The sequence below is a fragment of the Bos mutus genome, chromosome 13, assembly GCF_027580195.1.
Source record: "Bos mutus isolate GX-2022 chromosome 13, NWIPB_WYAK_1.1, whole genome shotgun sequence".
Classification (NCBI taxonomy): Eukaryota; Metazoa; Chordata; class Mammalia; order Artiodactyla; family Bovidae; genus Bos; species Bos mutus.
This window is the reverse complement of record NC_091629.1, coordinates 59,419,622-59,444,947: the sequence shown is the minus strand read 5'-3', so window position 1 is coordinate 59,444,947 and position 25,326 is coordinate 59,419,622. Positions and strand designations below refer to the sequence as shown.

Genomic DNA, 25,326 nt, shown 5'->3' with positions numbered 1-25,326 from the left:
AAAATGTCCCCTTCGTGGTGTGATTTTATTCCTGGAAATGACTGTATTGCCAACAGAAACTCATCACATTTTAAAAACTTGGAAACAGAATTTTCAAATCTATTTTAAAACCTCTCAAAAAGTTTCAGCAAATTATTAAAGTCAATTTTTTGAAAATAAAAATGTAACACTTTACGACAAATTGACAAGAACTGACAGATCTCAAAGAACACTTATAAGCATGACTTCAGCCAAACCATTTATATAATTTGTGGATAGGACTGAAAACAGGTAGCAAATACAGTCAGAAATTCACCTCTTCTGCATGAACCTAGCTTGTCTTGAAGTATCTCTGTTAAAGATGGCATTAAAAACAAGTCTCTAATTAACCTGAACTTGAGTCCCAATCTTTAAATCATTATTAAATCTAGATTTTTAAAAATATATATAAAGCAATTCAAACTATATAGTTTTCACTAAAAATAGCCTATTTATCATATCAATAATTATTTATCCATTAACAGTGACATTTTGATGGGAACAAAAAGCATTTTTGTATCATCAAGAGATAAAACAAAATTATTTCAAAATATTGTTTATATCATTTTGCCTTTTAGAAAACTTTGTTTTGTATGTTTTACTATTTACATGATATATTAGCATAATGTCCATATATACAGTGTGTAAATAATTGACTATATATCAGATCCACTTGCTCAAAATATTTTAATGATAAGGGTGTATAATTAAAAAGTGTAAGGTTCATTAATCTAGATGAATTTTTCTCAAAACCTGGTTTGAAAAGCATCTGTGTCAGTATCACTCTAGACCCTAAGCTCAGAAAACCTCACTTGGGCATGTATAGTTGAGATCTAGAAACTGCCTTTTTAACAAGCACCCCTACTACAGGTGGTTCATGGGCTATATATATATATATATATATATATATATATATATATATATAAGGTACTGAAGGAAATAAAAAAAAGCCTCCTATGGAGACCACAAGTGCCTGTGTGTGGCAGCCATGTGCCATAGGCAATGACCATCATCAGCTGTCTCCTTGCTAGCCTTGTTGAAAGTTGAAGGAAAGACTTTGCAAAACTGACCTCTCCCCAGTGTATGAACTTCTGACCCCCAGTGAAGACATTACTTCCTAAAGGATGATTCTGGAATAATCCACCCTGTTGAAAATCTATGTGGCCCCCAGAAGGGCTTTAAAAATGACTCTGAACTTCCCTAGGGTACAGTAGATGAGAATCCGTCTGCCAATGCAGGGGGCACGGGTTCGATCCCTGGTCTGGGAAGATTCCACATGTTGCGGAAAGTAAGCCCGTGTGCCACAAATACTGAGCCTGAGTGTGGCAGCTACTGAAGCCTGTGTGCCTAGAGCCTGTGCCCTGCAACAAGAGAGCCCACAGCAGTGAGAGTGCATGCACTGCAATGAAGAGTAGCCCCGCTCACTGCAACTACAGAAAGCCTGAGAGCAGCAATGGAGACCCAGAGCAACCCAAAATAAATAAATAAATAAATAGTTTTAAAAAATGACTGCTTTCTGCAGTTTTAGAAGTGGTGGCCTGTATTAACCATTGCAGGATCATCAGAGGACAAACTCATGGAAAGACTCCCACAAGTGTGATTTCATTTTGTTGCAGCTGAGGGTCCAAGTTTAAAACTTAAAAAAAAAAAAAAAAGTAAAATGTAAGTAAACAAATAACACAAATTTTAAAACATTTCCCCAAACGGTACCACTTTTAGACCGAGGCAAAGGGCCACTGCCCTGAGCCTTTCTTTGAAAGGCCCTGCATCACATGCAATGGCACCCCACTCCAGTATGGCACCCCACTCCAGTACTCTTGCCTGGAGAGTCCCATGGACAGAGGAGCCTGGTGGGCTGCAGTCCATGGGGTCGCTAAGAGTCGGACATGACTAAGCGACTTCACTTTCACTTTTCACTTTCATGCAATGGAGAAGGCAATGGCACCCCACTCCAGTACTCTTGCCTGGAAAATCCCATGGACAGAGGAGCCTGGTGGGCTGCAGTCCATGGGGTCGCTAAGAGTCGGACATGACTGAGCGACTTCACTTTCACTTTTCACTTCATGCATTGGAGAAGGAAATGGCAACCCACTCCAGTGTTCTTGCCTAGAGAATCCCAGGGACGGGGAACCCGGTGGGCTGCCGTCTAGGGGGTCGCACAGAGTCGGACACGACTGAAGCGACTTAGCAGCAGCAGCAGCAGCAGCAGCATCACACGCACGCGCGCGCGCGCACACACACACACACACACGCAGAGGGAAATTAAAGAACATACGATATCTCTGTCATTTGGGAGTCAGGACTCAACAAGGATACAGTGAAACTTTAAAATTCAACATCTGCTCTTGTGACTAACTCCATTCAGGACCCATGGAAATGGGTTTGCTGTGTGTCCTCAAAATAGAAGGTGTTTACATCGAAACGTTGTAAAGGTTTGGGCTATGCTGCTCAGAACACTGGAGGTGAACACTGCCTCAAGAGCAGGCAGAAAAGACAAATGAATCAACCTGGCAGACCCCACAAAGGCCTTCCCTCATGCAGTATCATTTCCCAGCAGGCCTGGCACTGTTTTCTTGCTTCTTCAATACACGGTTCTGCAGGTTTTGAACGTTTAGCAAATCCTTGCAATAGTTGCCCCTGGCAGCAGAACATTCTACTGTCAATTCATATCACTACCAGGTTGGTAACTCTATAAATCCACACAAGTAATTCATGAAATCGAATACCAATACTTTACCTTGAAAACCAGCTACATTAGCATAGCAAATACTTCTATTTGCTTAAAATAGTTCAAATTTGTTTTCCAAAAATTAAATAAAATAATTAAATAAATAAAATAAAATAAAATAAATAAAAAAATTTAAAAATTAAATAAAATTTCATCTTTTTATAAAAGTCTTATATTCATTAGTTATAATTTTTTCTTTTCTATTTGAATGTATAATTTGAGTATTTTAGCATAAAAAATAGCATATTATAAATAATATGTATTAAATAAATTTAACTTAAATTTTCCCATATTTATATTAATACACATTCTTGATAAACATATATTCAAATTTTTGGACACTTTTAGTAGAATTACAGTGTATTTGCAACCCTTCAGGACACAAATTATAGAATATTGATTATAACGATACAGTGATTTTTACTGAAATGCAGACAAAAAAATCAATTCAATGAGATAGATAGTAAATTATGAATTATTTTTCTTTCATTTCATCACTCATCTAAACATTTCCAGCCCAACAACAAAACACCCAGACATATGCAATAACAATTACGCTTACTTGTCTTCGATATTTTCCCAACAAAAGCCATAACTTTACTTAGTTTTCCACTTTTTACCATGATGGTATATTTGTCAAGGTAGAAGGATGGAACATATTTTATTTAACTGTGTTTTAGCTGATTTTATAACTTTTAAATATTTAGACATACGGTCTGTGGGCGTTCATTTGTACTCTTGCCGTGGGCTCTGCAAATGTTAGAGGCAGGCCTGACAAAGGAAAACAAGACAAAACAAAACATAACAGAGACAAAACAGCAAGCTGAGGGTTAGGAAGTTGTAAGGACCATCTTAACCAAAGCCTCTTAATCAAAGCTGCTGGGCTTTAACCGCACTCAAGATATGCCACTTTCAACTGTGCTGTGCCCACTCCTATAACAGACAGTGTTCCAGCCTGCTGCGATTGTGCTAAAGCATGCTGTTTTTAATTGCTGAACCACTTCAATACCCAAATGGGAAGGATCCTCTCTGGATTTAGAGAACCCGCAGAAGATGCAGAAGTCACTGACTTTTGAGTGAGCTCACACAGGCAGACTGACGTGACCTACAGCCTTTTCATCGCCATGTCTGAGCCATGGGATGTCATATCCAGGTAACACTGAGAGTCCACATTCTCCCCACCCAGGAGAAAGGCCACGGACAGAAGGGAAAAAGAACACAGTGGCCTCAAATGCCATGCGGTTCAGTGAGGAGCCAGAAGATGTGCAACCACACAGTTAGCTGTGCCTACGATTATCCAGCAAGCGTTCACAGCTCTTTTTCTCTGTCCTGCCTATGGACCTTCAAAGAAGCAGTTAGTCTGAGCTGGGCGACTCAGCAAACAAGCTCTGGTATCTGCCTGATTCCACTCAAATCCTGACTCCACCAGTTACCAACTAGGGACGTAGGGCACTTCTACCCCTCTTCTACAAGATGGATACTAATGGGTACTTTCCCCAAAGGATGGCTGTGAGAATTATATGGGTTGGGTTCCTAGAAGAGTGTGGGAGCATGCGTTACTGTTGTTCAGTCGCAAAGAGTTGTGTCCGACTCTTTGCGACCCCAAGGACTGCAGCACACCAGGTTTCCCTGTCCTTCACTATCTCCTGGAGTTTGATCAAATTCATGTCCATTGAGTCGGTGATGCTATCCAACCATCTCATGTAGTAAGGGCAAAAAAAAATATTCTTAGTTATGCCCCCATTTAAAAGATCTGAAGGAGTAGTATTAGGACATATGTCTTTTCAAGAATTATAGTGTAGTAGATTTACAATATTATATTAGGTTCAGGTATACAACATGATGATTCAATATTTTTATAGATAATGCTCCATCTAAAGTTATTATGTTAGCTATATTCCATGTGCTGTACAATATATCCTTATATCTTATTTATTTTATACATAGTAATTTGTACTTCTTTTAATACTCTACCCTATCTCACCCCTTTACCTGCCCTCTCCCCACTGGTAACCACTAGCTCATTCTCTGTTTATTTAGTGTTATCTGTGAGTCTATTTCCAATTTGTTATTCATTCCTTTGTTTTATATTTTAGACACCACATATGACATCGGACAGTTTCTCTGTCTGACCTATTTCACTTATTATAATACCCTCCATGTCCATCCAAGTTATTAAAAATGAGGTCATATGTTTTGAGCAGACCACTACTGCAGGTCCAATAAAAAAAATCTGGGCTATTTGTCCATTGTAAGGCTCCCCTTATCCTAGACTTTAGGTCACTTAAACAGAATAATTAATTGGCCTAACATCTTTTTTCCTTTTCCCTTTCTCCCAGCCCAAGCTCCCTTCTGAGCAGTACTGTGATAGCCTACAACATCAAAGGGGTTCCCTGCTGGCTCAGTGGTAAAGAATCCCCCAGTCCATGCAAGAGATGCCAGTTTGATCCCTAAATCGAGAACATCCCCTGGAGAAGGAAATGGCAACCCACTCTAGTATTCTCGCCTGGGGAAATCTCGTGGACAGAGGAGCCTGGCAGGTTACAGTCTTGGGGTCCCAAGAGAGTCGGACATGACTTAGCAACTAACAACATCAAAGCCCACTTCACGAAGGTCAGTGAACACCAAAACAAAGAGACAGAGAATTACTCAGGGCCACAAACACAGTCCAAGGTGCAGCTGCTTTCCTGTGGCTCTGTGGCCCAGACATATGGGCCACAGTTATAATTTCTCCCCTGCAACCTCTCTCTCCCTCCCTTCAACACTTTTCCTAAAAGTGTAAAAGTGGAGGAAGGTTCAAAGAGGCCTGGACATGGGAAGGAAGAAAGATGGTGCACTAACCTCTGTATATTTATTTGTTCTTACTGTTTTGGTTATTGCTTCATACAGAAGCCCTAAAATTCTCTCCTGAAACCCAGAGGTTTGGGGCATAAACCTAGAAAAAGTCTGATGTAAGAGGTCAAGATGCTGTTTTTCAATCAGGCTCAAATTTCTGAAATAATGATCTCTTTTTGCATGTTTTTGGGAAGGACTGTCTGTAATATGGTTACAAAATTTTTAGCAGACACACCAAATGGCCCTTCTATCATCTTCAAGGTCCCTCATGTGTTTCCACAGATGATTTGCAGATTACTGGATTCAAGCAATCTTTATATCAGACACTCTAAAACTTTTTAGATGAGGTAGGTATGTCTCCCTGTGTTTTTTTTTAACAGGTCTGAAAGCTAGGCAAGGATCATGTCTTTTAAAGTAAATTTAATGCATTTGTTGGCAGGATTTTGCATACAGGTGCCCCATAAATATTGACTGTTGATTACTAAAAAAGAAAACAATGAAAAAACAGTTCAAATTTTGTGGGACTTTTTTGGTAGGGGAGGGCTAAGCCAGAAATAGTCATTCTTATCAACTAATCACTATTTTACATGACTACAAAAAACAAACATCAAAAATCAAATATCAATACCTTAAAAGACGCTTAAAATTTAAAATGTACATGGCCTCAAAACTTTTGTGCAAGTAATTAGACTGATTCTCTAAACACACAGCCTGTTCATAGGAGAAGAGAAAGCAATTTGTCACTCCATCTCCATTCCAGTTCTTGTTTGTGGCAGCTTCTAGCCACGCAAAAAGCACACCTCAAGCTCACTCAAAGTAACTAAGATCATCTTTGCACAGGAGTGCATTACATAGGGTACTGGCTAAGTTCCTTTAGCCAGAACCCTCAAAACATAGCAACTTAAAGAAGAGGAAGTTTGTCTCCCAGTAGAGTCCAGAGCTCAGTAGCCTAGGTGGTAGTGGGGGGAGAGAGGGGCAAGGGGAACAAACATGGTGGTGGTTTAGTCAGTGCTAAGTTGCGTCTGATTCTTAGGACTCCATGGACTGTAGCCAGCCAGGCTTCTCTGTCTATGGGATTCTCCAGGCAAGAATACTGAAGTGGGTTGCCATTTCCTTTTCCAGAGGATCTTCAAACTCTGGTCTCTTGCATTGCAGGCAGATTCCTTACCAACTGAGCTACAAGGGAAGCCAGACCTGGGGTCAAATCTAGTTTGCTGTCTAAGGTAAGAGTAGTTTCCACATCTTTAAATGGCTGGGGGAAAAAAAAAAGAAAGGTAGCATATTTCGTGGCACATGACAACTTTATACAATTCAATCTTCAGTGTCCATTAAATAAAATTTTACAGGAACACTGACCCACAACTCATTCACAGTCTAGTATTATCTACTGCTACTTTTTGCACTACAAATGGCAAAATAGAACAGAGAGATTATGACCTACAAAGCCTAAGAGCATTTATTATCCGGCCTTTTACAGACATAGTATGCTGAGCCCAAGCCAGGGAGCTCTAACTCAGGTGGTCCATCCAAGGCTCCAGGTTCTTTTCATCTTGCACTGGCTCCCCCGTTTTAGAGGTTGTTTTCCGATTGGCAGATTCAGGCCACTCCTACATCCGTGCCCATTCAGGGCACTCCCACACCTGTGCCCCAGCCCTCCTTAACAAAGAGCAATTAAAAAGAAGGGCAAACAAAATTTCTTTTTCAGCATGGTAAGCAGAAGTTGCACACATCAGTTTTGTTCACAAGCTTTCCTTTGGTGAACTTATTCAGATATTCTACACAGTTTGCTGTACAGCAGAAACTAACACACCACTGTAAATCAACCATGTAAATCATCCAATAAATTGTTTAAGAAAGATTCTACCCAGAGATGAAAACAAGGAAGCTGAAAGTGAAAGCAGGGAGGGTGGATAGAGGGGGTGGAGTGAACCAAAAACTTGATACAGCCATGGAGTACATATTGTAATTAAATCTTAAAGACCTATTGAGTGCCTTAAGTCCATTTTAGGTTCCAAATATGGAGAGTCATCCTTGCTTATGATGAAAAGTCTTCACGATATTTATTAAAATGGCCACTTTTTGATGTGAAGACAAATTTATTTTTAAGCTAGAACTTCTGCAAGAAATTCTCATATTTCAATGCACATGTTGAGGACAAAATGTTCTCCAGGTTCTCCTCAGGACCCATGCAGTAAAGACAGAAAATATTCTGGAAGCAAGAGAAAAGATGAAGCCTCAGTTAGGGCTCCAGAGTTACTTCCAGTCCTGTCTCAAGCTCTATGATGTAGAAGAAGACATGAACTCACCCAGATCTCAGCTCTGCTCACTGCTTATTACAAGTATTTTCTGCACTTGTATGTAGGTAATTTTTTTAAATTGCAGTGATAAAATTTTTGCATTTTTGTCCAAGTGAACTTGCCTAGTTTGCGATCCTATCAAAGGTCCTCTTCTTGACTTGCTGTTTTTGGTGGGGGCGGTGGCGGTGTTAATTCACATTCTATAAGTATTTATGCAAGAAAAAAGATGAATTTTCTTTTTTCAAATCACTGATGGCAGGGACTCATCACTTTTACAAAAAACATAACATTGCTGGTGGTTGGTTATCACTTGGTATGTTTGAAGAGCTCCAATCAGCTGTATTCTATCCTGGAGAATATGGCTGCCTGAAATTACTCTCTTGTTTCTTAGCAGGACGAAGACAGAAAAAAAAAGCAGCTTCATCCTAGAACAGTACTGAATTAGCCTTTTAAACGAGAACCATAACCAGGCCGCACATATTACTATTCTAATACTTGACATGTTCTGAAATTAGAAACAGAATAATATTGGAAGTTTTGGGAGCCCAAGACGATTTTAAAAATTTGAAGATTAAATTTATTACAGTCTATTGGGTGTAACATCTCTCAAAACCTTGTTAGACCAATCTACATATGGAAAGGAATTCTCCACATATATGAGAATAGTTATTTCAAACTGATGGGGGGAAAGCTCTTTCATAAATTCCATAGGAATAATTGACCATTCAATTGGAGAAGAAAAAAAATCAAATTTGAGTCCTCCCTTACAGCACATGCAAATTCATCCCAAAAGGATTAAGGAGCTGAGTGAAAACCATTTTTTGAAGTATTAGAAGAAAACATAGACTTTTGCGTGCTTGCTAAGTTGCTACAGTTGTGTCTGACTCTTTGCAACCCTATGGACTGTAGCCCACCAGGCTCCTCTGTCCATGGGAGTCTCCAGGCAAGAATACTGGAGTGGGTTGCCATGCCCTCCTCCAGGGGATCTTCGCAACCCAGGGATTGAACCCATGTCTCTTATGTCTCCGGCATTGGTGGGCGGGTTCTTTACCACTAGCACCATCTGGGAAGCCATCTACTGACCTGTGTTCATGTTTAAACCAAAGGCAAAAACCAAATTAGGTAAAAGGCAGTCTTCTTAATTCACATTGTCAATATATAAAGTATATATTTCATGGGGAAATGTTTTTTAAAGAACCTTTTTATAAATGAATAAGCATCTAACAAGGATATAAGCACATTTCTTCAACTAAGAAATACAAATGGCTTATAAATTAATGAAAAGTCTCTCAAACAATGAGACCTTTTTTGACTCATCATACAAGCAAATGTGATGAAAACCAAACATATGGCAGCATATGAGGAAATGGAAACATTGTAGGGGTATAAGTTGGGAGAAGATTGGGGGTATAAGTTGGGGGGAAATTTCTGAGGACCTATCAAAATTTTTAAATCCTGTTTCCCCCAGTCGAGCAATTCTACTTTATTTATTTATTCCTTGAGAAACACATACATGCAGAAAGAGTCCCCTACAAGAATATTTAATGTTTATAATAGTGAAAACTGAAAAGAAAGAAAAGCTCCTAGGAGAATGCATAAGCAGATTATGGTGCATGTCATACCAGTTAAAAAGGTGGAGTTCCATTTATATGGACCCGGTATGAAAGTTCTTTATGAAATCATTGAGTGAGGAAGCAAGTTATAGTTTACTATTGTGTGTGTGTGTGTGTGTGTACGTACACATATGTAAAGTATGGTCTCATTTATTTCAAAAACTCATAAAACAAAACAATGATCTGCTTATATTTGTGTATGTCACTACATGGAAAAAAAGTTGAAAAGAATGGCCACCTCTTGGCGGTTGCCTCTCAGAAATGTGACTGGGTGGAGCTGGCTGAAGAACTCTCACGTGTACTCTTTTCTTTGATGTTTGAGAGTGCATTTATGGAGAAGGCCCTCTCTGAGGGAGTTTATTCTGTACCGTGTATGCAGTTAGAGTTACATTATAAAGAAAGCAAAAATGAGATACGTCAGGGCCATCCGTTCTCCTAGTTTGCTCAGGATGTCTCTGCAGCTGGTTCTCTTGCTGCTTGCTCTGTTGTTTCACTTACGCACTCCAGTGTGTATCTTTACAAGTCAAACTGGCCAAGTGTGAGGAGGACTGGCTATTTGTTTATAAATTTACCACTTTATACTATTTGGCTGGGGAGCAACAGTCATTCCCTGGCTTTGTAATTCATTACATTGCTTATAAGTAATAACTGAAAGAGAGTTTAAAAGCAATATTAGTTTCAAAAACTTTGACCAATAATTGTTCTGAAATGTCAGGTTCCTTGGTAATATACCAAAAGGCTTATAATGAAGGCTTCTTATTTTTTTCTTTATGAGAAAGTTCAAATTACTTACATTTATAATTACACTCAAAGTTCAATAGGATGGATTAAGATTTCTGCCAAATGCTCTTAACATTTTTCTAGTTTTAGCAATAGCAATTGTTACTTGCACATTAAAAAAAAAACTTAGTAGCATAAGGCAAGTTTGTGGAAACCTTAAAATCTGTATTTTACACTTTAGTAAATTCAGGCTAAACCAATATCAGATTAATTAGAATTAAGATTAGGGTTCAAGTTTTGTGACTTGTGGCCTAAGTTTTCGGTTTTTCCCCCATATGTGGCCAGTATCCACAAACTACACACACTTTCTCAAATCTTCTGATAGTTCTTTCTAAAACTGAAAGTTTTACTTTTGAGGATTATAAAACAGTATTTCATATACTGGAGATTGGAATATAGCATAAGAAACTGAATAAAATTCATTTTAGAAAAAGGTAAAATTTAAGATGATAAATGCATCTGTACTGTGGATTAAAAGAAGGAATTTCTCTCTTGCATAGAAGATGACACTTGCAAAAATAAAATTCTGGTCTATTACACAGTATACACTCATTTGTATACTAGAGAGAGATTCTCCACACTATTTCACTTTAAAATGGACCCTCCACTGTTCTTTTTCATTTTTAAAATGGATTCCAATTATTAGGCTACAGTCTAAAGGAATTACCATGTATTAATTTTTCAATGACTTGAGACTGAGGTGTATGTTATTCCTATGACAAATTAAAAACATTTTGCAGAAAAACTTTTTGCTGTGTATATCAGATTTATAATGATCTTACGTGTAAAAATGCCTCAAAAAGTCAAAATCCTCCAAATACATTTTACATTTGAGTAAATACAGTTAAGACTAAACAATGAAATTCACTTGTCCTCTACTAGACTAAATACTACAAGAAACAGTTAGGTAAGCAGTAGAATACTGTGAAATTGCAAGCAACTGCATGCATGCCTGGTGCCTTATCCAGCACAGCTGACCAAAATATATATCAGAGGGGCGTGTTACAGCCGATTCAATTCCATTATATATGGCTGATGACCACCATCAGTCAGAGTCCTTTGAAGAGAACCAGCCTCTTCTTCCTATGAATTATAAACTGGATCTGCTTTAGTTGTGAAACTTATTCGCTGCAAGTCAGTGGCTCAAATTTTATGGTGTATCCCTGACTTCAAGTCCCCACCGCGAGGTCTGTAGACCCACGACTGCACTGAACCCACCCTACAGAAGTCAAGTGCAGTGCCCAGGGCAAGATGTGAGAGTGCCACAACCGCAAACTGTGCGATAAATGAGAACCAAGGGCATCTCGAAACGGGAACAAATGATAGATAATATTTGTCTGCCGGATGCACACAAATTTAAACCATCGCCTCTCTCTGCTTTAGACGGTGCCTCTGCCGGGGCACAGTCGCGTATTTCGGGGGATAACATAATGGAAAATTCGGGGGTGACCAGTGCTGGAAACAATGGCTTTAGTGTACGTTTTAACCACTTCCAGCCACATTAAAAGGAAGAAGCTTGGGTGGGCCACCGCGCCAGGCTGGCCAGACACATTTAGGGGAGAAAAGAACAAATGATGTCATAACTTTCAGGCCTGGGGGAAATCTACTTTCGTTCTTAAAAGAAAAAAAAAAAAAAATGAAAGGTGTCGCTGCCGCAGTGGGGCCCACGGCGAGAACGCGCGCCGCGCCGTGGGGACCATACAGGTTACCAGAAGCCCCGAACTTCAATAGTACCTAAACCACAGCTTTCGCTCCTCTCATATTTGAGGCGATGGTGGGAAGGCAAGTTTCACCTGTAAGAGAATCTGATAGGAGTCTCTCTCTCCTTGCATTGTGTCCAGGCTCGGGGTCCTTCCGAGTTCCATCGCCTTTGCTCCACGCAGGTCCTGGCCACGCACTCGCCGCCTCTTCCACACCTGGGTCGCCGTGGGTTGCGCACCTGGGCCCGCCTTTACCCCGCCTTGCCTCCCTCTTCTCCAGCGCTGGCCCTGGAAGGTGACTCGTGCCTGGCTTGGAGGCAGCCAGGACCGCAGAAGCCCAAGGACACGACGAGAAAAGGGCACAAACACCTTCTGCGATCCGTTCTCACGCGTTAGAGGCACAAACCGAGCTCTAGCTAACCTCACTCCAGCTCATCGCGAGGAGGGAAAAAAAGAGGGGGGGCGCGTCGCAGGGCCCACTTCTGCCTAGCCACCCGTGGCGAAATTTCCGGCGCTCGGGCCAGCGAGGACACAGGATGCGCACCGCAGCCGCTCAGCTCCAGAGCCTGAGCCGGGAGCTACTGCATCTTCTCCAATCGCTCCCCGAAAGGAGAAGGAAATCGCCCCTTTTGCTCCCTGCCTGCGATGCCGAGGGATCTGGGAGCCGGGCCCGACAGGGTAGGAATCGCGGGCCAGGGAATCCCCGGCGGCGCCGGCTGCGGCAGCTCCTCTGCGGCGAGGGTTAACAGAGGTCCCTGCGGTGGCTTCCTCTCGCTGGCCCGGGAACGTGTATACCGCGCCCGCAGGATGTTCGCCGGCTGGGCTGGGCAGTCAGGAAACATGAGAAGGCCTCGCTATTCCTGTTCCCGGGCTGCGCGCGCCGGTCCGGGTAAATAAAGCCGCGACGCTGGCGGTGGCGGCGGTGAGCGCGCCGGAGCCCGCGCGGAAAACATGCGGCGGGGATGGGAGCGCGCCTAGCCTCGACGCGGGAGAGCCAGCCGCTCTGCCGCCGGCCGCGGGCCCCACCGCGACAGGTACAGCCTCGGCCGCGCCATCACCGCGCTGAGCCGCGGGAAGGGAGGCTCCCTCCCCTCTTTAGCAGCCCCTTCTCTCTGCGCCCGGCTCTTGGAGCTCCCGGCCCTTCCCCCACCTCCCTCCGAGGTCCTTCGGGGACGCGCCGGGGAGGGGGGTGGCGGGGGGAGGGGTGGCGGCCGAGGCTGGCTGGAGGGTCTGCGAGGACTCGGAAAGCCCACCTGGCTGCGCCCCTTTGCTTAAAATTGTTCGCGGGGGTTGGGCGGGACGGATCCGAAGGGAGGGCTCTCCCCAAGCCACAGTGGAGTGAATCTGGGTAAGTAGGGGAGCTCGGGATCCGAAAGGCGGCGTTGGGGACCGCGCGGGGGCCCCCGGGGAGGGTTAGGAGCTGCAGTTCACACGACCCCGGACGTCGGGGACCCAGCTCTCGGCCCTTTGCCGCGCTGGGATCTGCAGTGGGCCTTCCGTACCGGCTTGGGGCAGCGGGGAGGGTCGGCAAGGCGAACCTCGCGGCGCAATGGCCAGGGAAAACACGCCGTCGCACACAGAACAGGGCTGAGGTGGGGACAAACCGCGGGCCGGGAACGAGTGTGCTTCCCAAACAGAGCAGCCTGGACGCAAATCACTAACGCACAGATTATAAAAGATAAACAAGGCGCGTCCGGATAGGGGAACAAGGGCTGCGAGCGCGGATGTCCGCTTTCCCCGCTGCTCGCTGAGGCTGTCTGAACCCCAGACGTACCTGTGTGCGCGGGAGGGCTCGGCGCTGCCGTACACCCAGCAGCCGGCAGAGGTCTGACTCCACCTCTCTACGAACACTGTCCGCAAGCTGAAGTTTAACCGTTGCGGTCACGACCCTAAACATCGCGCGTGGCCTCTGCTGCGGTGGCCCGAGGGCGGGGCGTGGGCGCTGGCGAGCGTGGGCACCCGGCGTGTGTGCCTGGGGGTGGCTGCCCTCGCCGGGGCGGGACGGGGTGAGGGGACGCGGATCGCGAAGCGGGGGCGGCTCGGAAGCCACGCGAGCTGTACCCCCCCGCTCCTCCCCAGGCGCGAGACGAGGAGGTGCGGCGGCTAGGGGCGGCTGCGCGCCTTCGGGCAGCCACCCGGCTGCTCCCGGGCGGCGCGGACCGGCCCGCGAGGCTCACGCGCGGCGGGCAGAGGCTCCCGGCGGTCTCGGCCCGGGAGGTGAGCCACGGACTTTTCCCCGCAGGCTCTGTGGAGCGCGGACCGTGACGCCTTTCCCTCGCTCTTTTAACACCTTTTGCAACTTCTGCAATGGTTCCCCGAGACCCCAGAAAGGGGTGGGAGGGAAAGGACTCCGAGCTCGCGGCTCGCGCCCGCGCTGCGGAAGAGGACAGCGCTGACAACCAGCTCTCGAGGGCCGGGACTCGGGCCCCTTTGACCTGCGCGGACTCTGCGCATCCGGAGCGACTGGAGGGGTGGCAGGAGCCTCGGGGGAGGGCCGCTTAACTCCCTGAGGCCACTTAACTTTCTGTCTGTGGAATCTGCTAACTTTCCCTGCCGTCACCCCCACCCCAGGAGCTGTAGCTGGAAAAAAAAAAAAAAAAAAGACGCAGAGGTTTCAGCCAAACCACCCAGGATCTAGCAAACAAGCAAATCCCTGAAATCCTGTTATGCACTGGGACTCATTAACTGGGGCTGGCGGATGCGGTCGTTCGTGTTACCCCCAATTTTTCCTTTTTTCCAACCCTTCCTGACGAGCCCGAGTGGGAGCTCTGGGAGGCTTTAGACTCCGGTTGTGATTGAAGAATCACGCACGGCCCCGCGTTGTCCTCCCCCGCTTTCCGGAGTGTGCTTCATCCAGATTAAAACCAACTCTGGAAGGCTTGTTTAGGAATCACTTTCCTTTGTCAGGCGGGTAAACTGTTTCTGGCTGACATTCCTTGCGGGCTGGGAAGCCGGGGCAGAGAGGAGCGTGGGTACCAGTCCCGGGAGTGTTCGGGGGCGGTGACCCGGGTTACCGGGGAGCGGTGTAACCAGGTAGGGGAAGGCGGGAGTCCCCGGGTTCAGGTGCCGCGGCGTCGCTCCTCCCCTGGGCTCCGCAGCCCCGCGCCAAGGCCAGCTTCGGACTCGGGACGCTCCGGAGTATGAGCACTCTCCGCGAGTAATGTGATTCATCTTTATCTCCTAGAACCTGAGCCCTGCGGAGCTCCTGGCGGCCCGATCCCAAGGCGCTGCGGCCGCGCCGCGCGCCCCTGCCTGCCCGCGCCATGAACACGATCGTCTTCAACAAGCTCAGCGGCGCGGTGCTTTTTGAGGACCGCGGGGCTCCGGAGCGGGATCGGGGCGGCCGGCCCTACGGCGGCGTCCTGGACAGTCCCCACGCTCGCCCCGAGGTGGGCATTACGGACGGCCCGCCCCTCAAGGACAACCTGGGCCTGAGACACCGGAGGACCGGGTAAGCTCACTCTCCCGGGGCCTCTGCTGCCGGCTGCTGGGAGAGGTGGGGACAGAGAGACGCGGGCGCGCTGGGGGCAACCCGGGCCTGCGGGTCAGGGGCCCAGAGTTTCCTGGGAGGACAGGTCTCCGCCACCCTGTTTCGCTCATTCTCATTTTAAGATACTAGTTATTCTAAGTATGGGGGTGGGGTGGGGGATCGATTCGTTAGAACAGCTCAAAAGAGGCTCTCTGGAAACGGAGGACACCTGAAAGCGCCCCTGAGTGATCCGAAGCCTGGACCTCAGGGATGGGGGTGGGGTGGGGGTGACTGTCCCTCTCCGGACCACGATGCAGTTGCGCGGCTGAGGACGAGGCAGAAAGGCCTGCTTGGGATGCACGAGCACCGGGCAGGGTCAGGCAGTCGGGGCTCCCCGGGTCAGGCCGGCCCCGTGGGCTTCCCCATCTTGTGTCACGACAGGGCCTTGCATCGGCCAAGGTGTTGGGAAGGGCGGCTCTGCGCAGGACGCCCAGGATGCGCTCGCGGCTCGGCGGAGCCCGCCGCGAGCCCGGAGGGTGGGTGCCGCGGGCCTGGGTTTCGGTTTAGCGGGCTGAGGGCTGCGGGTTGAGTGGGAGGCGCGCAAGAGCTCGCAGGCCGCCAGCTGCTCCGGTGCAGAGGCCGTCTGCGGCCCCGCCACGTCCAGGCGACTCCGGGAGCGCCCCGCGGGGTGGGGCGGGGAGGGGGGCGGCGGGCGGCCGTGCTGGCCGGTCCATCTGAGAGATTGCATCAGCTGCTTGTTCTGCAGCGTTGCCTGTTAGTGAAGTAGAGATCGGGTTTCGTCAAAATGTTACTACCAGTCCTCACGGATGGAATTGGATTTCAAAGAGTTTAAAGAGGCAAAAGCCCTGGAGGCTGCGGCGCAGGCGCGCGTGCTCGCGGAGCGGCCAGGACGCGCGGGCGGCGGCGCGGCGACCCCTCCCGGAGCCGCCGAGGAGCGCAGCGCCCAGCACCCCGGCCCGCTCTCCCTCCTTGGAAAAAAGCTCTTCCTGAGGTCTTTTTACTTTAGCAGGTGGGACAGACCTGTCCATACTTTTAAGCTCTTCCTTATGTCGTGAAAAGTCCCCAACAGTGTTTTGGGTTACTTGTTTTTTCCGGTTCAGCATATTTCCTCCACAAACCCTTTCTTGGACAGTTTCTCCTTTACCCAAAGGAACCAAGGATACAGGGAAATTTTGCAGAGGAACCAGGGCAGGGGACGGCCATCACCTTCTAGCTTTATTCCCACCGTCTAGTGGTGACCTTTGACCACAGACGACGGGAAGCCTCAGCGGCGGGCTTGAATCCCTGAAAGAACGTTCTTGGAGAGTGTACACGGCCCGCGAGGCCAGGGCCCCTGGCGGGGACAGCCCTGCTGCGCAGATCTGACCACCTAACTCTCCAGCCTCTGGCTTCAGGATCTCTCCCCCCCGCCCCCACTCCTTTCAGTATAAAGCTGGTGGCCTTGTCCTGTGACTCCCAGGCCATCCGCGCTCTGGCACCGCCAATGCCTCCTCCATGTCCGCGCTCGCGGGGCAGGAGTCCACGCAGGCTGAGACGCGTGCAGACGCGACCCCTGGGGTCACAGAGGAGGGCGCAGCTCACGGCCCCTCCTCTCCGGCTGTCCCAGGGCCCGACAGAACGGTGGGAAGGTGCGGCACAAGCGGCAGGCCCTGCAGGACATGGCGCGGCCCCTGAAGCAGTGGTTGTACAAGCACCGCGACAACCCGTATCCCACCAAGACCGAGAAGATTCTCCTGGCGCTCGGCTCGCAGATGACGCTCGTGCAGGTAATCCGGGCCACGAGCCCCTGCCCCTCTCTTGGTGAGGCCGGGGCGCAGGCCGCTTTTCTCCTCCCCGCTGCTGGGAAAGGACGGGCCGAAATCGGCCGGTCCGGACGCTCCTCCGGCCTGTGGATGATGCGAGGCGGGCACAGGGCAGAGTTCTGATGCGGGAAGAGCCTCTGAGTTTCCTCTCATCTTATCTCAGTTTGGTCCAGGAGGGATTGTGTGGTGTTCGTTAAGGAGGGCAGTGAAAAGTCAAGGGCAGACTTACAAGAAGGTGTCCGGATTCTATACAAGTATAGATGGCTACGGATGGGACTACCCCCGCGGTGATTTTCAAACTTGTGTACGCATCAGACTCACCAAGAGGACTTGTTAAAACACGCATTGTTGCGCCCCACCCGGAGTTTGTAGTAGTCCTTGGGCGAGGACGATAATTTGCATTCTAACAAGTTCTTGGGGTGATGCTGAAGCTGCTGGCCCGACACCACACTTTGAAAACCAGACAGAAGGACACCCCACATCAGGGCCCCATGTTAAAGGTCAAGTACAGGATAACTTTTAAATTAACCATTCCTGACAGAGCTAGGAGGTGGATTGGAAAGGCAAGAAGTGGGTTTGGGATTTTCTTTTCTTTTTCTTCTTTTTTAATAAATGACACCCAGGGCATTAGCTAGAATCCACACAGTTTTGCCGCTGTTTATCTTTCTACTCAGGCTAAGAAGAGGCAGATTTCAAATGGTAGGGTTACTTGGTCAAATGTAAAGAAATGGTGTGAGTTTGTTGTCAGTCTAGTGAATTACATTGGACAAGTTTTTCCCCTCCATAATCGTATCACAAGCTTGGGTGACATAGGTAGAGCACTTATCAGCATTTTGTAGATGATATAATCAAGGCAGGAAGAAGTTGTGTTCCTAGGGGTAGGGAAGGCCTGGAAATAATGTAATTCTATATCAAATGCTCTTTCTATCACACAAGTTTTCTTTCATAAATGTAGTAAAATAAACGTTTATGCACCAAACAAAGCATTTAACTGAGGAAAAAAGGAGGAGGAGGAGGCGCTAAATGAGCCAAGAAATCTCATGCATTATAGTAGTACTGCATCACTGCACAGTGAAATTTTGGTCATTCTGTGAAAGTTATAGTGAGAACCCCCAAATGAAAGGGAATATTTAACTATTAGATAACAAAGATTTCTTTCCAGAGTGTAAGATTGTCCTTTTAGGAATTACTAGAAAGTTTGACAAAGCATGAAAATTGACTTGTATTCAGCCTTATTAAAACTGTAATATGCATTTTCTGCTTATTTTCAGAGTATGATTGTAGAGAAAAACATCTGTTTTGCTTTATATTAACAGTCAATAGTATTAATAGTGATTTGCTGCAGCACTGGAGGGGAAAATTAATTTAGTGTTCTTGGCTTAATATATGTTTAACATAAAACTATGATTTTTTATTTTAACATAAACTAGTGATGTTCAAAATTAGTTTTTAAATAAATTATTCCAATCAGAAAAACTTGACTTAAGAAAACAAATGCATGTGTTCAGATTTCAGTTTAAACTGGTATGCTATTTATTTTGAAAATACACTACTTTATAGAGCCGTATGAATATTTCACTCTGATGTCAACAGTAAAGCATTAGATTATTGATTATATAGTTCCATATTTAATACTTGCCATTCTTTCAGACAGAAAGCAAAAAATGTTTATGACATATTTAGGACATTTTTAAACATGAACTGTATTTGTCATTAGCAGAGACATTTAAATTTTTATGTGCAATAATTTTTTGAGCTGCAATAGAAAGTTATTTTTTAATACAAAATCAAATTGTTTTCTACCTGAAATGGTCATTCAAATGCAGTTAACAATTCTTTTTGTGTTAAGATCTTGGTAAAACTATTGCATTTTTCTAATTTACATGAAGTTTTTATTCATGTATGAAAACTTTTGCCATTATTTTTTCTATTACACTATGGTCTTCAGAAAATAAAATGCCATTTTTAAATGGGGCAGAGGTACTTGTTTATGATTATAATTGATACCCATTTAATGATTTCCAAGTTTTATAGTAAATGAAGTTAATTTCTAGAACATTAAAGTGATAAATGGAAAAATTCAAAATATATAGAATGACCAAGGGACCCTTATATAGCATTCAGTTTGGATCTATTTATTCTCAGTTAGGCACAATGGAATGTCTATCAAAGAAAAAATATGTATTTATGAATATAAGGAGTTTGTATAAGTCAGACATGTATTAAACATCCAAAGCAAATTTTGACTCTGTGGAAACCAAATAAATTATGTCAATGCCTTTTACTTCTAGGGGAAAAATATCAAGCTGTGATCTGAAGCTTTTTGAGCCCTGGAAATTAGACTTCTGTTTCAGGAGTCAGGTTCTCCCATTGAATCAATTTCTCCTATTCACTTAGCCTTCTTGACAAGAGTGATCATGTTTTATCCATCTTCATCTTCCCATTTCACCCCAGTCCAGTACTTTCCATGTAGTAAACTCTTCATACATGTTTGAATAGGTTTTAATTTGGGAATACTACTGGAATCACCATGTGACTTGCCCAGACATATTTCTGAAAACTGGAGAATGTCTTGAAATCAGAGGAAGATATTCTGGTTTGAAATTTTATCTCATTGTAGGAAATACATGGAGAGCAGCAGAAAATGAATGAATTATCTTTAATGACACATGTTGGTTCTACAGAACAAGCATGCAACTGACCTTATTATTTTTGGTTTATCTAGAAATATGTCATATTTTATGTCTATAGATAAACATGGAATATTTCCTTTATTTCTGGCTTCAGACTGTATTTTTTGTTTATTATAATACTTCTTATCTCTGCTTCTCCTAATTTATATTAAGTTATCAGCATATTTATTCATTAACTACAAGAGTGTCATATTTTTGAAAATTGCTTTTATACTTAATATTTCCCTTTTGGTTGTGTGGTCAAACTCTCAAACTTTTCATAAAAAGTGCTTTTGCCTTATTTTGCTACTCTGAAGGGTATAAAACCTGGTTGGTCATCTTCATTAAGCCTAGAACCAAAAAGCTGAAACTTTAACAGAAGGAATGTTTTAGGATCACATAAGTTACTTTTTCCAATAAATAGAAGCTCTAAAGGACATTAAACAAGACTACATTTTGTTCATCCCTGGAAGATGAAGCAGAGAGAGGTATTTATGCAAACTTCATCTTTTTCTACCCACTAGACTTGGCAACTTGTCTTAATTAGTTATAACTGTTTGCATTATTAATCTGCCATCATCCTAATAAGATATAAGGATTTTTATAAAAAATTAACAGGAAGATGATTTGTGTACGTGTTTTGACTTTAACCAACCAAAACAATTCCATTGTGCTTATTTCCTATGACTGACCATTGTTCAAACATTGTAAAAATACACTCTCTACTCTCAAAATATAAACAACTTTATTGTGGAACAACAAGTATGTGATTGGGGTTTTGTGTTATTTTAGGATGTGGAGCTTACCCAGGCAATAACTGACTCTGAAGAAGTTTTTCAAAGAAGGGCAGATGGGGGCTGTACCTGGTTTCAATATTTCCTATTGGTTATGCAAGTATATTTAAAAAATATTTTTTTCTGGATTATAAGAGTGAAATGATGGGGTTTTTTCAGATAACAATACAGAATGCAATGCAAGTAGAGTTTGAGACTGTACTGAGTGATTGGATGTTAATGCTCCCTTCACTTAACTGAAGTGAAGTAAAGTGAAAGTCGCTCAGTCATGTCCGACTCTTTGCAACCCCATGGCCTGTACAGTCCATGGAATTCTCCAGGCCAGAATACTGGAGTGGGTAGCCTTTCCCTTCTCCAGGGGATCTTTCCAACCCAGCGAGAGAGAACCCAAGACTCCCACGTTGCAGGTGGATTCTTTACCAGTTGAGCCACAAGGGAAGCCCAACAATACTGGAGTGGGTAGCCCATCCCTTCTCCAGCGGATCTTCCTGACCCAGGAATTGAATCAGGGTCTCCTGCATTGCAGGGAGATTCTTTACCAACTGAGCTATCAGGGAAGCCATACACTTATAGTAGACATTCCAAATTCCTGTCGTATAGCCATGTATCATTTGGTGAAATCTGCTATATTGCAAGATTTTGCCTCTGTGTTGACATAGCCTTTGCTTAATATTGAGTGCGTCTGCTGAGATATGTGTGCAGTTATCAACTGCAAGGCTTATGGCTACTGTTAAATTTTCAACAAAATCTCAAATTGGTCCTGCATTCTTCTTTTTTTATTTTGGACATTCTGGGTCTTTGTTGCTGTGCATGGGCTTTCTCTAGTTGCGGTGAGCAGGAGCTATTCTCTATTTGTGGTGCACAGGCTTCTCTTCACAGTGGTTTCTCTTGTTTGAGAGCACAGGCTCTAGGGTACTCTGGCTTCAGTAGTTGCCGTGCATGGTCTTAGTTGCCTTGAGGCAAGTGGGATCTTGCTGGACCAGGGATTGAACCCATGTCCCCTGTATTGGCAGGCAGATTTCTTAACCGCTGGACCACCAGGGAAGTCCTCTTCAAACAGGAAAAGGAGTACATCAAGGCTGTATATTGTCACCCTGCTTATTTAACTTATATGCAGAGTACATCATGAGAAACGCTGGGCTGGAAGAAGCACAAGCTGGAATCAAGATTGCCAGGAGAAATATCAATAACCTCAGATATGCAGATGACACCATCCTTATGACAGAAAGTGAAGAGGAACTAAAAAGCCTCTTGATGAAAGTGAAAGAGGAGAGTGAAAAAGTTGGCTTAAAGCTCAACATTCAGAAAACTAAGGTCATGGCATCTGGTCCCATCACTTCATGGGAAATAGATGGGAAACAGTGGGAACAGTGTCAGACTTTTTTTTTCGGGGCTCCAAAATCACTGCAGATGGTAATTGCAGCCATGAAATTAAAAGACAGTTACTCTTGGAAGGAAAGTTATGACCAACCTAGATAGCATATTCAAAAGCAGAGACGTTACTTTGCCAACAAAGGTCCGTCTAGTCAAGGCTATGGTTTTTCCAGTGGTCATGTATGGATGTGAAAGTTGGACTGTGAAGAAGGCTGAGCACCGAAGAATTGCTGCTTTTGAACTGTGGTGTTGGAGAAGACTCTTGAGAGTCCCTTGGATTGCAAGGAGATCCAACCAGTCCATTCTAAAGGAGATCAGTCCTGGGTGTTCTTTGGAAGGACTGACGCTAAAGCTGAAACTCCGATATTTTGGCCGCCTCATGCGAAGAGTTGACTCATTGGAAAAGATTGATGCAGGGAGGGATTGGGGGCAGGAGGAGAAGGGGATGACAGAGGATGAGGTGGCTGGATGGCATCACCGACTTGATGGACATGAGTTTGGGTGAACTCCAGGAGTTGGTGATGGACAGGGAGGCCTGGCATGCTTCAATTTATGGGGTTGCAAAGTCAGACATGACTGAGTGACTGAACTGAGAACTAACTACATGATGTAAAAATGAGGTGTTCAGTATTTCAGTAGAGTGACTGCTGCTACTGCTGCTGCTGCTGCTAAGTCACTTCAGTCGTGTCGAACTCTATGCCCATAGACGGCAGCCCACCAGCCTCCTCCGTCCCTGGGATTCTCCAGGCAAGAACACTGGAGTGGGTTGCCATTTTCTTCTCCAATGCATGAAAGTGAAAAGTGAAAGGGAAGTCGCTCAGTTGTATCTGACTCTTAGCGACCCCATGGACTGTAGCCCACCAGGCTTGTCCGTCCATGGGATTTTCCAGGCCAGAGTACTGGAGTGGGGTGCCATCTGAGTATAAGTTAATTCTGTGCATTCAAAGGTAGACAGATACCAGAATATCCCCGTGGGTTTACCATAATGATTGCTCTACCAATATGAATGTAAACACTTCAGTTAGAGTAGAATAAAAATGATTTAGTTTTTCTTCCAGCTTCTAGATATTTGGTTCTGTAAGCTTTCCTTATAAAATACAGTGTTTTTTAAAGCTCTGAATTTGACATTAAAATGCTATTGCAGCACCTGTCCTTGGTAAGGAGACTTGTTGCATGTAAAATAGAATTTCAAGAGAATTTAAATGATAACCTGAAGGAATCCATAGAAAGTTAAAGGTGGCAAATTTGAACTGGTGTTTTTACCTTCAGTGAAACAGAGGGCCTTTGCATCAATTAATTGGGAAAAACCTTGCGAAATGATACTTATGTAGATTTGTTCACCACCTATCATCTGCTGTTTGCATAACTTAACACAGGAAGATATTAAACACCCCTGACTATATACAGCCATTAAGGCTGTACTATAAATTTCTGATAATAAAACATTGGCAGAGTAAATGTGTTAGTAGATTGGGTGCCAGTCAGACTTCTGAAATCAGTTTAGAAAGAACCTGTTAGACACCAGCAAACCTTTATGGAAAATCTCCTGGTGTATGATTAATATACTCTGGTAGGAACTATGAATATGTAAAACATAAAGAAAAATGTGACTCCTATATATGAAAAGCTGGTCAATCCCACCATGACATTTAAAGGTTCCTATTTTTATATGTTAGAATTGTAAGTGTGTTGATTTTTTAAAATAAGAAGTCCACTGCATTTTAATAAAAATATGAAGAGTTTCATAAGAATTGGATTTTACAGTATGTGGTACAATGTGTTGGTTGTATTAAGAGTTAAGGTCAGTTAAGATTTAAGATTAGCCTCTGAATTATATGGTGTTTAGTAGAGAAAGTAACAAAAAATTTCTGGAGTTGGATTCTTTTAAGCATAAGTGACATGGCATGGGGGAAGTTGCAGGCTGTCCTATGTGTGAGAGGAGCAGAGAAGGACATTAAGCACCCATCCGTGATTGCTGAAGAAGTGGTAGTCAAGGGCAGAAGGTAGGTTGGTACCAACCATAAAGGAGATGGATTAATACTTGTGTAGGAGAGTGTGGACAGTAAGTCGCAGATTTTAATTTTCAGAGCTGGCAAGGATGTCAGGAACCATGTAATTCTGAAAAGTTGAATGACTTATCTAAACTCACACAGCCTGTTTTTGGTAAAGTCAAAAGAGGAAACCCGGCTCTTTCTGTTACACCACAGTTGGAGGATGACAGGACATGAATGAGGATTTGAAGATGTTAAGTAATTAAATCCTAACAGTGCATCATCACTTGAATTTGATGGCGGTTGTTAAGATCCATTCACGTGGGCAGAAGGAAAGTTAAGGAAGTTCAAAAAATAATGTTCTAAATGTTAGTACTGACGAGGACATGGACGAACATTTTGGCCATGACCTGGAGAACAGAGAGAGGTTTGAGAAAACATTGGCCAGGCATTTCATGCCTCCATCGTGCAGGTTCCCCCGTGTGTCACGATCAGTCTCTTCACTTCCTTCTGTGTGTGTAGGGGACAAAGGTTATTCATTCCTAGCACTTAACACCGTGGCATACAGGACCTTCTCAGTGTGTATTTGTTGAATGAATAGCCCCAGAAGTTTTCTGTTTGTAGAGGTTGGAGGAGATGGAGAATTTGAAGTCGGGCTAAAACCATAGTAATAATAGCACAGTTTGGCAGGAAGAGTGGTCGGTGGAGTCTAAGGCTTCTGAAATGCCATGGTGAGGTATTATACCACTGCTCATAAATTTGAGGACAATCATCATTGCTTAAGATACAAAGACAGGTTAACATTGAACATATGTATATTATATATGAATTGAATATATATATTATGTATGATATGGTTTGTGTGTATACACACTGGGATAGACTACCCTATTTTACCCATGGGGGGAAAAAGAAAAATGAGTTATAGATTTTTTTTTTTAAGTAGGATTCACCACAGGTTCATTCAATAATTAAGGCTTGAGTAATGTGCAAAAAAAAAAAGAGTGTATTTATAGACTAAATGTTAAAAAAAAAGAAATTCCAGAGCAAGTATCACCACACAAACCATTAATATACTGTGGGATCATGTTATAGAAAAAATTGACAGAAAGACATAATCTTCTTCCCACATTTCATCCTTTTAAAGGCAAATATTGGCCTTTCAGGTTTTTAATATCTGTATATTTAGATAAGAACATGATATTTAAAAAGAAATATCAAGTGTCATTTTA

At 44.2% G+C, this 25,326-nt stretch overlaps 1 protein-coding gene and 1 long non-coding RNA gene across 8 annotated transcripts in view; one reads left to right on the top strand and one right to left on the bottom strand.

The window, feature by feature from the left end:
• Positions 1–13,915, bottom strand: part of LOC138990466 (uncharacterized) — an 85,159-nt gene extending 71,244 nt beyond the window's left edge. The window contains exon 1 of the long non-coding RNA XR_011466613.1: positions 13,746–13,915. This is a non-coding gene — a long non-coding RNA (uncharacterized lncRNA). The remainder of the gene's footprint in view (positions 1–13,745) is intronic.
• The window catches only part of MKX (mohawk homeobox), a 70,969-nt gene continuing 58,164 nt past the window's right edge, over positions 12,522–25,326 (top strand). The window contains exons 1-3 of one of the 7 annotated variants that reach the window (XM_070381811.1): positions 12,522–12,649; positions 15,156–15,422; positions 17,068–17,227. In XM_070381811.1, the coding sequence (XP_070237912.1) occupies positions 15,235–15,422; positions 17,068–17,227 (348 nt within the window). In that variant the 5' untranslated portion in view covers positions 12,522–12,649; positions 15,156–15,234. Of the gene's footprint in view, positions 12,650–12,702; positions 13,006–14,052; positions 14,189–14,260; positions 14,883–14,981; positions 15,005–15,155; positions 15,423–17,067; positions 17,228–25,326 lie in introns of those variants that run through there. The other 6 variants (XM_070381815.1, XM_070381814.1, XM_070381809.1 and 3 more) reach the window with 6 other exon arrangements.